The sequence below is a fragment of the Perissodus microlepis genome, chromosome 4, assembly GCF_051167445.1.
Source record: "Perissodus microlepis isolate ML-2025 ecotype Zambia chromosome 4, ASM5116744v1, whole genome shotgun sequence".
NCBI lineage: Eukaryota > Metazoa > Chordata > Actinopteri > Cichliformes > Cichlidae > Perissodus > Perissodus microlepis.
The window spans coordinates 4102055-4118333 of record NC_140464.1 but is presented as its reverse complement, the minus strand read 5'-3'; the positions used below and the strand labels follow the sequence as shown (position 1 = coordinate 4118333).

Genomic DNA, 16279 nt, shown 5'->3' with positions numbered 1-16279 from the left:
TTCTCGGTTAGGTTTAGGAATAAAAAGCATTTTGGTGAGGTTAACACACTATAAACTAATTGGTTAAATTTAAGCACTGAAAAACATCTGGATTTAGGAATATGTTGTTTGGGTAAAACACATCCCTTCAAATCTGTAACTTTAAGAAATGCCGTATTCCAGCAATCCAAACTCAGCCATCAAACAACACCTTTGGTGTAACTGAGCCTTGTCTTTCCAACAAAATGGTAAAATTGATGCCTTGGCCTCGTGCTGTTTATTAATATCAGCCCATGAAGACATGCACCTGCCACTCTGAGCTCTCTGTTAACATGTTAATCTTACCTGGTATTTCCCTCTCTCCCACATAAACATGGCAAGAGGTAATTTACATAAATGCTTTTATTGTAAGAAGCTGGAAACACAAAACAATTCTCCTGTATCATTAAATATCTTTAACTGTTAGCACTGGAAGTCCCAAGCTTTTCTAACCCTCTGTCAGCCAAGTGGAAGCTAAATTGGCTAGTCTTTTAGCATCAATTCATATGTAAATTAGATCGTTACCTGAGAAGTGGGGGAGTGGGGGTGTGTGAATGATTGCTGATTTCTAACTGCCAACTCTTTGTTTGTGTGTGGGGGTGGGGAGCTGCTAAAGCTGTGAACCTCAACCTTTTGTGTTGAGGTGGATGCAATTGTCATCTTGCGGGGGGTTACTAGGGTTCCATCACTACATGACTGCTGGTCAGCAAACCTGGGAAACCCACAGATCATTGGAACTATGCCGCGAAACCGCTTCCAAGACATCATGCAACACCTACGCTTTGATGACAGGTCCCCCCGCAGTGATCGAGCAAAGACTGATAAGTTCGCTGCAATTTCCAGTGTGTGGGGATCATTTGTCACCAACTGCATCACGTGCTACAACCCTGGTCTACATATCACCGTTGATGAACAGCTTTTCCCATCAAAGACTCGGTGCTGTTTCCTGCAGTATATTGCAAGTAAACCTGACAAGTTTGGGATCAAGTTTTGGGTGGCTTGCGACCTAAAATCCAAGTACATTTGCAATGTCTTCCCATATCTTGGCAAGGACCCCAATCGTCCCAGTGGGGAGAGACTGTCTGAAAATGTAGTGATGAGGCTGATGGAACCATTCCTAGACAAGGGCAGAAATGTTACAACGGACAATTTCTTCACATCGCTTTCACTTGCGCAAAAACTTCTTAGACGGAAAACCACCATCCTTGGCACAGTCAACAAGAGTCGCCGGGAAATGCGATGTGTTCACTGCTACAGATACACGTGGTAAATGCAGACTACAGATACCATGGCAGTGCCAGGATTGTGAGTGATTGCTGAAAATGTTGAAATGTACTCACTCACTTTTTATTATTATTTGTAAATATGTGTACAAATAGTTGGGTTTTTTTGTACTGTTTTTATCAATAAATCTCAGCAACAAAGGAAATACACCCATGTGTGTTGATTTCTCCCTAAGATGGCAAACTGAAACACAAGTTTCCTTGTGGCTCAGGAAACTAACCACTCCAAGTTGGTGACTTTTGGAGATTTATTTTCCTGGATGATTGAGAATGCATCAAGACGAACACAAAAGGAAGTTCACAGCTTTTAACAGCTCCCCCGACAAACAAAGAGGCAGTTGGCAGTTAGAATTCTCAGGTAACAACCTAATTTTTACATATAAATTGATGACTAGCCAATTTAGCTTCCACTTGGCTGAAGCTAAAGCCTAGCTAAAAGCCTACCAGCCATTTGGCTGGAAGGCGGGTTTTAAAAGGTAGAAAAGCCAAATGGCTGCTCTCTGGGACTCTCAGTGTTCATTGGCAGGAGGCACATTGCTTCATCAGCTGACTGTATACTGTTAGTCAGTTCTTCAGCACCAAAGGTTTTCATGCACAATAACAAAGCCTCAGCTCCTGCCTGTGAATCTTTTTCATCATTCCAAATCCCACTCTCATATTTGCAGCTCCAAAGGGACTAATTCTGTTGTTTGTTTTAAACTTCCATTGTTTTCATTCAAATTCTGTTTTTTTCATTCAAATTCCATTGTTTTCATTCAAATTCTGTTCTTGTCATTCTATTTTCATTGTTTTGATTCAAATTCTGTTCTGTTCATTCTAATTCTGTTGTTTTCATTCAAATTCTATTCATTTCATTCTAATTCCATTCTTTTCATTGAAATTCCGTTGTTTTAATTCAAATGCAGTTGTTTTCATTCTAATTCTACTCTTTTTATTCAAATTCAATTGTTTGTTTTAGAATTCTGTTGCTTTCATTCAAACTCCGTTCTATACATCCTAGTTCCGTTGTTTTCATTCAAATTCCATTTTTTGTTCTCAAATTCTGTTGTTTTCATTTTAATTCCGTCGTTTTCATTCTAATTCTGTTGTTTGTTTTAAACTTCCATTGTTTTCATTCAAATTCCGTTGTTTTTGATCAAATTCTGTTGTTTTCATTCAAAATCTGTTGTTTTCATTCAAATTCCATTGTTTTCATTCAAATTCCATTGTTTGTTCTCAAACTCTGTTGTTTTAATTCAAATTCCGTCGTTTTCATTTTAATTCCGTTGTTTTCATTCAAATTCTGTTCTGTTCATTCTAATTCGGTTGTTTTCATTCAAATTCTATTCATTTCTTTCTAATTCCGTTGTTTTCATTCAAATTCCGTTGTTTTCATTCAAATTCCGTTGTTTTCATTCAAATTCCGTCGTTTTCATTCAAATTCTGTCGTTTTCATTCAAATTCTGTTGTTTTCATTCAAATTCCGTTGTTTTCATTCAAATTCCATTGTTTTCATTCAAATTCCATTGTTTGTTTTAGAATTCTGTTGCTTTCATTCAAACTCTGTTCTATACATTCTAATTCCGTTGTTTTCGTTCAAATGCTGTTGTTTTCATGCAAATTCTTTGGTTTTTGATCAAATTCTGTTCGTTTACAGTTTTTCTCGATTGGTTTGGCTCATTTCTTGAAACCGAGATGACATTCTCAAAACCATAAGGTCATTTGGCCAAACAGTCTTACAGTCCTGCCCAACATTATAGCTCACTAGCAAAATCAAATATCTTTCCCCAAACTCTTCGTCCATGCTTCAAAAGCAGATTCCTTTCCCATATAAAAGGTCAGTACAGTCAAAATAGCACAGATCCTTCTCAATTGCCTTTGCACATGTGCATTCATTTAGTGCTTTTGTCAAAATAACCTGGATGGTTTAGCACAACACCATGGATCCCCTGCAAAAGCTCATATCTCTCCCAAAAGAGTTTATCCATGTGTCAAAACTAAATATCCTTCTCATATAAATAGTCAATGCCCCCAAAATGCATTATACCTTCGGCATTGTTTAAGCACTGCAAGTCAAAATGCTTAGACGTTTTGTCACTGAGGCACAGGTCTAGCAACAGAATACCACTATGAATAAAACTAAAAGATTTTACAGTAAAATCAGCCTCCAATAAACCACTCATACTCAAGGAAACTGTAAACATTTTTATTCGTACAAAGAAATGTTAACATTAGAGAACATACTGTGAAAAGAAAACATATACAGGATTCTGTAAATGTGAACAGTTATAAACACAAACAAAAAACAAAAAAAACAAAAAAAACTCTAGCCTACCATACTGTAAATAAAGTTTCAGAACTATAGTACAGTAATATTTTCAGTGGTCGCCATTGTCACCCTCTCTTTCCTGGCCACCATCCTCATCCCCCTGGCCATCGACGCGCTGCTCTCTGTCGGGCCATAAATTCTCATCCACATCGCAACGGATATTTTCTCTTGCGATGCAGCGAGGGAAGAAACGGCGTGAATGTCTCAACCATCTCCTACATTGATCCCCTGTGATGTCCTCACATGCAGCATCCATTGCATGCAGCAGGGCCCTCTGGTCTTGAGCCTGATGCTCATACACCCTCCACCTTCAAGCTGAAAAAAACTCCTCAATTGGATTTAGGAAAGGAGAGTAAGGTGGAAGAAACTCCATTAGCATCCGGGGATGGGTGGTCAACCAGGTTCTGATGCGTGGGCCGCGGTGGAAGTTCACATTATCCCACACAATGACATAATGTGGTAGCTGAGGTCCTTCTTCACCTCTCTCATTTTCTGGGATCAGATCAGTATAAAGGTGGTCCAAAAAATTGAGGAGCTTTTGTGTATTGTAGGGCCCTAAACTGGGAATGTGTGTGGCCACACCTCTTTCTGATATAGCGGCACACATTGTTATATTTGCTCCTCGCTGGCCTGGGACATCCACAGTGGCTCGGTGGCCAATGATGTTACGGCCACGCCTTCGACCTTTGGCCAGGTTGAAGCCAGCTTCATCAACGAACACTAGGATGTGAGGGGTTTCGTTGCCTTCTAATGCCATTATTCTCTACAATAGAATAGAAATATATCTAATCAGTCAAGTAGAGACAGATACTGCAGGGAGGATCTAAAGTACTGTAAAAACAGGGAGTGGAAAACTGAAGACAATTTCTAGGCAAAATGCTCTAGTCACACAAAGCTGGATTCTGAAGGTAAAAAGGATAACGCAAAACAAAAAAACAGTGGTAACCATGTCTTACTGTAATAGTGTTACAATGATAGACAACCAGTAGTTGACTTACATGCACATACTGGTACCGCAGCCCTTTCACTCTGTCAGAGTTTCTCTCAAATGGTACCCTGTAAATCTGTTTCATGGTCATCTGATGTTTCTTCAATACCCGGTCTATTGTGGAGATGCTGATAGAGTTTATATTTTGGAACATTACATTGTCTAGCAGGATTGCATTACGAATCTGTCTCAGTGTGATGGCATTATTTGCAATGACCATGTTGCATATTTCTCGTTCTTGTTGTTCATTTAGAAGTTTTCTTCTGCCACCCACTTGAGGCTGTCGTCCAATCCTAGACATACAAGTCAAAGGTCAACACTGTAAATTTGTTACAAAATGAGTTACCAATGTAATTGTACTGCTGTTTTATGGTACTAAAAGTGTGATGCACTGCACAGTGACTGGAATACTATTCACAGTATTTTCTCCATTTTTTTTTCTTTGTCATTTTTATAGTATCATATAACATCACATAAAGATATTACAGTACTCTAGGCCTACACACACACCAACACTGAATAGTTCAATAGCATAGTTCTGTACCTGTTTTCCCTGCGAAAGGTTTGGATGATGGAGGAGACTGTAGACCGAGGCACATTAGGCTGCACTCGGCGACCTGCCTCTGCCATTGTGAGGCGATGGTTTATAACGTGGTCAATAAGGGTGGCCCGGATTTCATCTGGGACATCATGGTGCCTCCGTGCTCCTCGGCCTCTTCCCCCTATTCCTCCACGCATTCTCACTCCTCCTCTTCCTCTTCTTCTTCCTCCTCTTCCTCGAGCAGGAAGTTGCTGTTGTACTTGGCGAGGTGCTTCCATGTTCACACTGCAAATGAAACTGGCCCCGGGCCAAGCTCTGTCTATATACTTTTGGCAGCAGTCATAATCATAGACAACACCTGTCAGGTATCTAAACAACCTGTTTGATTGGTCATCTGAGATGTGGGAAACTGCTCCTTCGTTAGTTCTAATTTCACCTGATTGATTGTCAAGTACTGTCATAACTTTATCAAATGTTCCAAGATATTCTTTCATGGTATTATATCTTTGACTAATTTTGACAGTTGAACAGACAATTGTGCATATGATGACTTACACAATGAAACCATGCTGATATGTTTTGGAGTGAGTAACCATTTCACTGAAAAATCAACTAATCAGTTTAGATCGCCAAGATCTATTTATTTGGAAAATGTGCTAAATGTGGGCTCATTGTGCTAACTGTAGCTACTTGTACATAATCATTTGAAAAGAAGCACAGAGTCACTTGAGACATGTACTAAAGCATTTGCAATTTGATAAAACCAATGAAAAATGACATTCTGTTGTGAACAATTGCAAGGTGGTTTGGAGATTTGTCCATGTTATTTTGAGAATGTCATCTCGGTTTCAAGAAATGAGCCAAACCAATCGAGAAAAACTGTAATTCAAATTCTGTTGTTTTCATTCAAATTCCGTTGTTTTCATTCAAATTCCGTTGTTTTCAATCAAATTCTATTCATTTCTTTCTAATTCCGTTGTTTTCATTCAAATTCCGTTGTTTTCATTCAAATTCCGTTGTTTTCATTCAAATTCCGTTGTTTTCATTCAAATTCTGTTGTTTTCATTCAAATTCCGTTGTTTTCATTCAAATTCCGTTGTTTTCATTCAAATTCCATTGTTTGTTTTAGAATTCTGTTGCTTTCATTCAAATTCCGTTGTTTTCATTCAAATTCTGTTGTTTTCATTCAAATTCCGTTGTTTTCATTTTAATTCCGTTGTTTTCATTCTAATTCTGTTGTTTGTTTTAAACTTCCATTGTTTTCATTCAAATTCCGTTGTTTTCATTCAAATTCTGTTCTTTTCATTCTAATTCCGTCGTTTTCATTCAAATTCCATTGTTTTCATTCAAATTCCATTGTTTGTTTTAGAATTCTGTTGCTTTCATTCAAACTCTGTTCTATACATTCTAATTCCATTGTTTTCGTTCAAATGCTGTTGTTTTCATGCAAATTCTTTTGTTTTTGATCAAATTCTGTTCTTTTCATTCAAATTCCGTCATTTTCATTCAAATTCCATTGTTTTCATTCAAATTCCATTGTTTGTTCTCAAATTCCGTTGTTTGTTTTCAAATTCCGTTGTTTTCATTCTAATTCCGTTGTTTTTGTTCAAATTCTGTTGTTTTCATGCAAATTCTTTGGGTTTTGATCAAATTCTGTTCTTTTAATTCAAATTCTGTTTTTTTCATTCTAATTCTGTTGTTTGTTTTAAACTTCCATTGTTTTCATTGAACTTCCGTTGTTTTCATTGAAATTCCGTTTTCATTCAAATGCTGTTGTTTTCATTCTAATTCTACTCTTTTTATTCATATTCTATTATCTGTTTTAGAATTCTGTTGCTTTCATTCAAACTCCATTCTATATATTCTAATTCCGTTGTTTTCATTCAAATTCCGTCGTTTTCATTCAAATTCCATTGTTTGTTTTAGAATTCTGTTGCTTTCATTCAAACTCTGTTCTATACATTCTAATTCCGTTGTTTTCGTTCAAATGCTGTTGTTTTCATGCAAATTCTTTTGTTTTTGATCAAATTCTGTTCTTTTCATTCAAATTCCGTCATTTTCATTCAAATTCCATTGTTTTCATTCAAATTCCATTGTTTGTTCTCAAATTCCATTGTTTGTTTTCAAATTCCGTTGTTTTCATTCTAATTCCGTTGTTTTCGTTCAAATTCTGTTGTTTTCATGCAAATTCTTTGGGTTTTGATCAAATTCTGTTCTTTTAATTCAAATTCTGTTTTTTTCATTCTAATTCTGTTGTTTGTTTTAAATTTCCATTGTTTTCATTGAACTTCCGTTGTTTTCATTGAAATTCCGTTTTCATTCAAATGCTGTTGTTTTCATTCTAATTCTACTCTTTTTATTCATATTCTATTATCTGTTTTAGAATTCTGTTGCTTTCATTCAAACTCCATTCTATATATTCTAATTCCGTTGTTTTCATTCAAATTCCGTCGTTTTCATTCAAATTCCATTGTTTGTTTTAGAATTCTGTTGCTTTCATTCAAACTCTGTTCTATACATTCTAATTCCGTTGTTTTCGTTCAAATGCTGTTGTTTTCATGCAAATTCTTTTGTTTTTGATCAAATTCTGTTCTTTTCATTCAAATTCCGTCATTTTCATTCAAATTCCATTGTTTTCATTCAAATTCCATTGTTTGTTCTCAAATTCCGTTGTTTGTTTTCAAATTCCGTTGTTTTCATTCTAATTCCGTTGTTTTTGTTCAAATTCTGTTGTTTTCATGCAAATTCTTTGGGTTTTGATCAAATTCTGTTCTTTTAATTCAAATTCTGTTTTTTTCATTCTAATTCTGTTGTTTGTTTTAAACTTCCATTGTTTTCATTGAAATTCCGTTGTTTTCATTGAAATTCCGTTTTCATTCAAATGCTGTTGTTTTCATTCTAATTCTACTCTTTTTATTCATATTCTATTATCTGTTTTAGAATTCTGTTGCTTTCATTCAAACTCCATTCTATATATTTTAATTCCGTTGTTTTCATTCAAATTCCGTCGTTTTCATTCAAATTCCATTGTTTTCATTCAAATTCCATTGTTTGTTCTCAAATTCCGTTGTTTGTTTTCAAATTCCGTTGTTTTCATTCTAATTCCGTTGTTTTCGTTCAAATTCTGTTGTTTTCATGCAAATTCTTTGGGTTTTGATCAAATTCTGTTCTTTTAATTCAAATTCTGTTTTTTTCATTCTAATTCTGTTGTTTGTTTTAAACTTCCATTGTTTTCATTGAACTTCCGTTGTTTTCATTGAAATTCCGTTTTCATTCAAATGCTGTTGTTTTCATTCTAATTCTACTCTTTTTATTCATATTCTATTATCTGTTTTAGAATTCTGTTGCTTTCATTCAAACTCCATTCTATATATTCTAATTCCGTTGTTTTCATTCAAATTCCGTCGTTTTCATTCAAATTCCATTGTTTGTTTTAGAATTCTGTTGCTTTCATTCAAACTCTGTTCTATACATTCTAATTCCGTTGTTTTCGTTCAAATGCTGTTGTTTTCATGCAAATTCTTTTGTTTTTGATCAAATTCTGTTCTTTTCATTCAAATTCCGTCATTTTCATTCAAATTCCATTGTTTTCATTCAAATTCCATTGTTTGTTCTCAAATTCCGTTGTTTGTTTTCAAATTCCGTTGTTTTCATTCTAATTCCGTTGTTTTCATTCTAATTCCGTTGTTTTTGTTCAAATTCTGTTGTTTTCATGCAAATTCTTTGGGTTTTGATCAAATTCTGTTCTTTTAATTCAAATTCTGTTTTTTTCATTCTAATTCTGTTGTTTGTTTTAAACTTCCATTGTTTTCATTGAAATTCCGTTGTTTTCATTGAAATTCCGTTTTCATTCAAATGCTGTTGTTTTCATTCTAATTCTACTCTTTTTATTCATATTCTATTATCTGTTTTAGAATTCTGTTGCTTTCATTCAAACTCCATTCTATATATTTTAATTCCGTTGTTTTCATTCAAATTCCGTCGTTTTCATTCAAATTCCATTGTTTGTTTTAGAATTCTGTTGCTTTCATTCAAACTCTGTTCTATACATTCTAATTCCGTTGTTTTCGTTCAAATGCTGTTGTTTTCATTCAAATTCCATCATTTTCATTTTAATTCCATTGTTTTCATTCTAATTCTGTTGTTTGTTTTAAACTTCCATTGTTTTCATTCAAATTCCGTTGTTTTCATTTTAATTCCGTTGTTTTCATTCTAATTCTGTTGTTTGTTCTCAAATTCTGTTGTTTTCATTCAAATTCTGTCATTTTCATTTTAATTCTGTTGTTTTCATTCTAAATGGAAAGATTTCAGCTGATCCTCCTTCGTGCACCTCCTCTATTACAGTAAATGACACCGGCTGAAAACAACAAGCATCTTCCTAATAAACACAACGATGTACGCTGGCATCCTGGTGGCAGCTGTTTTGAAGCTTCATATTCAGACGTGAAACAACAGCAAACTAACAAATGAAAAGAGACTGCTGCCGCACATGGCTTCTGAATGTAAAAATAGCTTTTGGGTTATTTTTTTCTGCTCTGTGTGTCTGTTTGTGTGTTTGTGCTTGAGCCAAAGAGCAATCGTTGCCAGAGTTGCTGTGGGAGCAGCCTCAGTTTGTCCCGTGGGAGCCCATCCTATCCCCCTGGATTCCTTTCCAAATGAAGTGTAAAACACACACACACACCGGAGCAGATGTTTGTGAAAGGTCACCTGCCTTCGAGCTTCTGTATTAGTACGACTCCTCAGCGGTGGGAGCAGAAGACAAACAGCAGAGAAAAGACACTTCTGAATCCACAGTCTCACTGCTCGGTATCGAGTGCCACACGTTTAAGATAATCAGATTAAAGTGGATCGAATCGGCAGGCCTTTCTCCACATGAACAGGCTGCTGAGATACAATGATGGGGAGGAATGATAATGAGGCCTCTCACCGTTCACAGTGTTAAAGAACTGAGAGCTGAATGCTGAGATATATAAATTAAACCAGATCTGCTGGAATTAGCACATTGGAGGTGTAGATTTACTGTAATGCCCAAAGGCAACAAACAGTACAGTTTGATTGTTTAAGCTGATTTTCAGCAGATTCAGATGGAACGTTTTGTTCCTGGGTATCAATTCCTTTGCACAAATATATGACGGTGTTTGACAAAAAAAAGGAAAAATCATCATGGATATGCAGGACAATTAATTCAGTCAGAAAACACTTTTGTGTAGACGTCTCTGTGACGATGAGGGGCCAAAAATGCAAAAACAAAAGGAAATAAATGTCATAATAAAAACCAAAAAACATCATGAAATGCAAGTAAATGTTTCTCATATGGTTTTAATTTGCAGTTGTTAAATATAATAATAATAATAATAATGGACCTGATGTTGTGTTTATCATTAATTATGTTCAGTTTGCTTAATCTTTAGTTTTTCACCCTCGTGTGTTTCCTGTCAGTTTATCCTCAGTTACAGGTGCTGTTTGTTTTGACCTCTCGGTTTAGTCTTTGTGTTTTCTAGTTAGTTTCCCTCAGGTCCCCCTTTCTGCAGGTCTTCCTGTATGTTGCTTTATGTTGTTTTATTTTGGTAGCCTTTGTCCACGGTCTCGTTTCCCTGATTGTTTGCACCTGTGTTTTCTCTACAGCTGTGTTCACCTTCCCTCAGTGTGTCTGTGTGTGTTTGTGCTCTCGGCTTGTTTCTGCTCGACACACTGTTTGCTGTGGTTTCTGTTATCTCCTGTGGTTCCTGAATTCCTGTTATTTTCCCCAGTGTTTCTTCTGCTTAACCAGAAGTTACCTTTTGCACTCCTGTTACACCTACAATAACGAGTCATCTTTATTTTGCTCTTTGCCTGCTCACAAACCTGCTTTGGTGTCCTCATTCCTTCTTTAACCATAAAAAGCTTTGCAATAAAAACCAAGCTAATGTTTGGATTCCAAAAACTGGAGTTCCTAATGGTCAGTTTAGTCTGGATACACAAGTCAGTCAGTCCCCACAGACTGTCATAATGACTCTACAGAGGGTCAATTCTTTATATTGATTACCAAGCTGGTTTTGTTAAGGCTTAAAGGTAGGGGTGTGGCAGCTTTGACCTACATGTGCTCCAACACAGGAAGCTGTAGATTATCAATTAGGCTTCAGTTAACTGGAGACCAGTTGGCAACCATCTTACAACAACTGGTCACAAGAGAAAAATATGTTTTCTGTGACTGGTTGGCTGTGCAGCACAAAAGCATTTAGTTACCTACTAGCAACTAAAGCAATTGCAAGGAGGTTTTTGACTTTTTATAATTGATTTCAGCCGCAACTTCCAGAAATCACTTGTCAACTGGTTGGGAAAACACATTTTTCTCAACCTCTGTTTGATAGGTCATGGACTGGTTTCTAAACCTGTGACTGAAGCCCGATGCTCTACCTCGACAAGCTAGTGTGACTGAATTGGACATCTGTCATGTTTACGTTGTTGGTTTCTTATGAAGCATTTTTTATGGAATTATCTGAAAAATAAGAAGCAAATGGGTTGATGCAATTATGGTTACATCCAACATATTTAGTGTGTGATTACAACCGTTTTCCACATGTTAGAGAGACAGAGGAACCATCAATTAACTGTTGTATCTAATCTCAAGCTGGTGTTTTATTCAGTGCTCTATCTGTACCTTTACTGGAGCTGTTGACATAATACCGCAGTCCCTCAGGTGTAATGTAGCTGCTCCATCCCGGGGGAAGAGGCCGGCTGTCAGTCTCCTCAGTGGGTGCGGCAGAGCTCTCGGGGGCTGGCTTCTGTCACAGAACAAATTCCCAGTTTATTACCACATAAACCCAGCATGTGTCCAGGTGTTTCTGCCTGAAAATATTGCAATACTTTATTTTAATATGGATGTACAGCCTGCAGGAGACAACATACTGCTATGTTTGACCTTAACTCCAGTTGGTTAGCTCCACAATATTTTTAATTAGGCAGTTTGTCTCCTAATTTCCTATCAAGTTGCACAGTGCACATTTGGTTGATTAATCCCAGACACACGGAGCTGAAAGCTAGTTTGGTTTAATAACGTGGCCATTAACTGCTGGGGATCCTGAAGGCTGTGCAAATAGATAGCTGAGTTTTCCCAGAGTGAGGGAAGATTGAGTAAACGCGTTTGTAATGTGATGCTGCTGCGTCATTAAAGTTTATATCACGTTACCGCCTCTACACGAGCTTGCATACACAGTAACTGTAAGGAGTCATGACAACCTCTGGGATAAGTAATGTTATTATCATCGTATTCCCATTCGGCTTTTCAGCGCTTCGCACTTGCTAAATAATGGTGTTATTCATGTGGTGAAATATGATCCACTGAATGGATAAATAATGATAAATGCTCGCTCCACCTTATCAGCAATCCTCAGGAGCCTCCGTCATGCTGAAGCCATTTTATTTGGGCTGCACTCGGAGCGCGCAGGGCCAGAAATTACTGCGGCGTGCTTTACAAGGGAAAAGTCGTTTTTAATCTGCAGGGATCGCCGCCGCCCGGCTGTTCATTTTCAAACGCAGGCTAGCGTGGCCCGTACAGATCTGTCCGCTGAGTCTGACAGAAGCTCTGCTGAACTCCAGGACGGTGCACTCCAATCAGACATCTGAGGGGAGGTGGGCGGATGCGACGGGACAGATATATAAATGGGAAGATTACAAGCGGAGTGATAAAGGAGCTATATCGTGTTTCTTTGCTCGGATGGGTAACAGGGCAGAGTGGGTGGATAAAGTCGATTGATGTGCAACATTAAATGGCTCTCATTGGCTCTTTTCTATCCTCGCTTCTGATGTCGGTGTGCTGTGAGAGCAGCAGATAACTTCAGCTGTGGATCTCTGCAGTGTGTTAAATGCTGAACTCACAGCTAGGGGATGTTTACTGCACGGACAAGATAAGTGACATCCTCTCCTGACAGTGAACCATCACCTATGCCATGTGGAGGCAGCAAGTCCTTTTTGCACCAAGCATTAAATTATACCTGTTAAAATGCAACAATTACTGGGGCATTAATTATGAGAGAGAATGTCAGATGGTGTCATTATAGAGCGTGCATATGGTTTCACCTTCCTTTATGAGGAACCCAGATGTTCTGTGCACATCTGCAGTGCTGTAGCATATAGAGCATGTTCATTAGTGTCCTATTTGAGACTGACTGAGCCAGCTGCCTTCCTGCTGCTGCTATAAGCAAAGCTTTGTGTGTTGTCTCTCATTAAAAAAGTACAAAACTAAGAGAATAAATAATATTTTAAAAAAGCAGCAGTGGCATGTTTTAATGTGGATTGTTTTCCTATTGAAGGGGAGTCAACACAAAGAGTGATGATGGAAAGCTGTAGAAGTAAACACTGGCTGGTACTGAGTTACACTTTTACCAGCTTTAAGGTGAAGCAATCGAAGCGTCTACCAATGCAAACAAAGAACAACACTGAGTTTATCAAGCGTTTGCCACAAGAAGACAGTGCACATCACTTTGGTTCCTACAACAAGTTTTAAGTTGCCACCACAGGAAGAAACATAAAGGTCACGAAAAATGCAAAATCAGTTCATTATTTAAAAGAAAACGATACCGTGCTCAGTGTCCAGAGTTCCTGAGTCAGACCCGGTCCCCATCAGTACAGATTCAACTCTGTTAGCACATGTAACCCTCCATTTGCTTGAATGGAGGGTTACATGGAACTTGTAATTTATTCGTTATTAAATATTTCTGTACAAATCAGCGTGCCATAATTGCTGCACTGCCCAAAAACTGGAGTTGTGAGGAGCTCAGGGTTGATGGGCGGGTCAAAAAAGAAAAGATACGAAAAGGAAAAAGACTTCTACATGGGAAACTTTTGATATTGTCTTTGATTTGATTATTAGTTTAATTACAGTGAGAAAGGGCCGCAGTATTAAAAAATCTAACTAACCTAACATTCAACTCTTTGGACTGTGGGAGGAAGCCGGAGAACGCTGTATAGAACGATCCTGGAGGGCTGGTGGAATTGGGCCCAGAACTTTCTTGCTGTGAAGCAACTGGACCTGATCGACCACTGTTTTCCAAATTTCTGTGCCCAAGGCAGGCCAAAAAGCAGGTCAAGCCTTCAAAGCACACCTGTATTATTATTTTACAGAACCCTTCATGGCAACTGGAGGGATTTCAATGTTAACTTTTGATTGTTTTCTCAGATGAAGGCACTTTTGAGCACGACACCTGCAGTTGTTTTGCACGTAAATTGTACTTATCCCAGACATTTTCATGTAGTTGCATGCCCTTACTGTCCGAAGTGAAGATCCTGGGCTCTTACATCAGGTAACCTCTCTCTCAGGAGGGATGTTTGGTTTCTGCGTGGCTCTTTAGTTTCCTGGCTGTTATTAGTAAACCTCATCAAAAACAAATGACACACACACACCACACTAATACAGTCTTTTTAGATTTCATTCATCATTTAAGTGCACTCATAATAATAATAATAATAATGTTTGTGGTCTCCAGGCATACTTGAACGTAACTCAGTGCACACTGTGGTTTGTATCTATACAGAGCAAAACATCCACCGGCAAATAATATACCAACTTCAATTCAGATGGTGGCTGTTTTGTAAAAAAAACGATGTAATAACACAACTGTCACCCTCTCAAGACTAATCTCCCTAATTTTAACGTGTCTTTAGATAGCGGTGGAAACAAAGTGGAGGGAAAGTTCCCTATTTTTGATTGAAGCACAGCTCCAGGGAACTGGAGTGTTTATCTTGTTCATCACAGAAGTGCTGGCAGGGCTGTGGCCTCCCGTTAAATGACAGGAAAGAAGACGTCTTTTTGCTTAAAGAAAGAAAGAACAAATCAGCCTTTCAGCGGACTGAGTAGGGCATCTGTGAGATAATTTCCGGGCCCTCCTCTTTTTTCTTCTTTTCGTTTTCTAAACCAGTGTCCTGTGTGGAGTGGTAGCACACCCTCCCCGAGGCTTCCTCTTGCTTTTAAAATTGCTTCTGTTTGAAAGTCTGAGCAGCTGCCCCGGGGCACAGAAACAAACCGTGTGAGAAATTGTACTTTTAGATGTTGTCGGAGCGGTCTAAAATTATACACTGGTGCTTTTCTCTTCTTGATATTTTAAGATTGCTTTAAAACCACATTCAGATTAAGAGCCTCAAATAGATTTGAGATTACTTTGACTTCTCAGTGAAGCGATGTCCCAATTTGAAGTTCTTTCCACCCATATTTTCTGTGGAAGTCCTTAATTTACTGCTGCTCACAGTCTGTTTTTTTTTGTACTGCGTGCAGTCTAAAATGAATCCCTTTGTTTGGTGTTAAGTGTTTTAAATGTTATTATGGAGCGTATAATAAAGTTAAGGCCCCCTAATCTGGTTTCCTTTGTAGTGGGAGATCTCAATGCTTCCTTTCTCTCCCCGTCAGCCCTCATCAACCAGGAGAAGCTCATGGAAAGCAGCGAGAGGTCTACACAGCCTGTCTTGTTAGTTTCTGCCTTTTCAGAGAAAACCGCCCTAATGCAAGTGGAGGGTAACATTAAGAGCAGAACCCCAGAGGATTGTGGGATTGGGCTGAGATATCTTACAGATCTGTGTGGGTTTTTTAAAGCTCAGATATCACTGGGCTGCACTATTCACTGCCAGCCAGAGGACGTGTGAAATCAATGCAATAAGCAAATCAGCAGCTGATAAGAATCTAATGATAAGGGTTTATCTTCACACCTCAGGGCCAAAACAAGTTAGGCATCCTTCAGTTCTGGTTACCTGTATGATTAAAAAATTTAGAGATTTCTAATGTTTTGAGCCACAGTCCTACCATGAAAGGTCCCAAACCTGCAGTTGGTGTTCCTACAGGTAAGATAACCAATCTTTGTGGCTGATATTTTTTAACCCTAAAAATCAGCGGACTCACACAATAACAAGAAAGGACTGGATGCTGTACATGTGTTGCCAGGCGACATAAAAATATAAAATGCAAAGATATTTGTCCCTCAAGTTTTTCCATTTCTTTCCCTCACACCTGTTCTGATAATTTCAGCGATCTCCCTCCGGTAATTTGCCGACATTTGCGAATCTTTATATTGATGCAGCGATTATTATTCCTTCAACTGTGGCGATAATTGTTATTCTCTCACTGATAAATCCAAAACTGTGAAGCAGAAGTAGCCGGGAATGCACAGGAGGAA

At 37.9% G+C, this 16279-nt stretch overlaps 1 protein-coding gene across 1 annotated transcript; it reads right to left on the bottom strand.

The window, feature by feature from the left end:
* Positions 1-3472: 3472 nt before the first annotated feature.
* On the bottom strand, positions 3473-8121 carry LOC146388045 (uncharacterized). Its single transcript, XM_084925136.1, has 3 exons — positions 5142-8121; positions 4608-4890; positions 3473-4372 (listed from the first exon to the last, which is right to left on the bottom strand). The coding sequence occupies exons 1-3, from the start codon at positions 5630-5632 to the stop codon at positions 3920-3922; spliced, it is 1227 nt and encodes a 408-aa protein (XP_084781262.1). The 5' UTR covers positions 5633-8121; the 3' UTR covers positions 3473-3919.
* Between the last annotated feature and the right edge of the window lie 8158 nt (positions 8122-16279).

Excerpts from the sequence above, each read along its gene's own strand:
- LOC146388045 (XM_084925136.1), bottom strand. The coding sequence starts at position 5,632 with ATGAAAGAATATCTTGGAACATTTGATAAAGTTATGACAGTACTTGAC. Across the intron at positions 4,891-5,141 it reads ACCTTTCGCAGGGAAAACAG|GATTGGACGACAGCCTCAAG; the intron begins GTACAGAACTAT and ends TTGTATGTCTAG. Across the intron at positions 4,373-4,607 it reads TGCGGTACCAGTATGTGCAT|AGAATAATGGCATTAGAAGG; the intron begins GTAAGTCAACTA and ends ATTCTATTGTAG.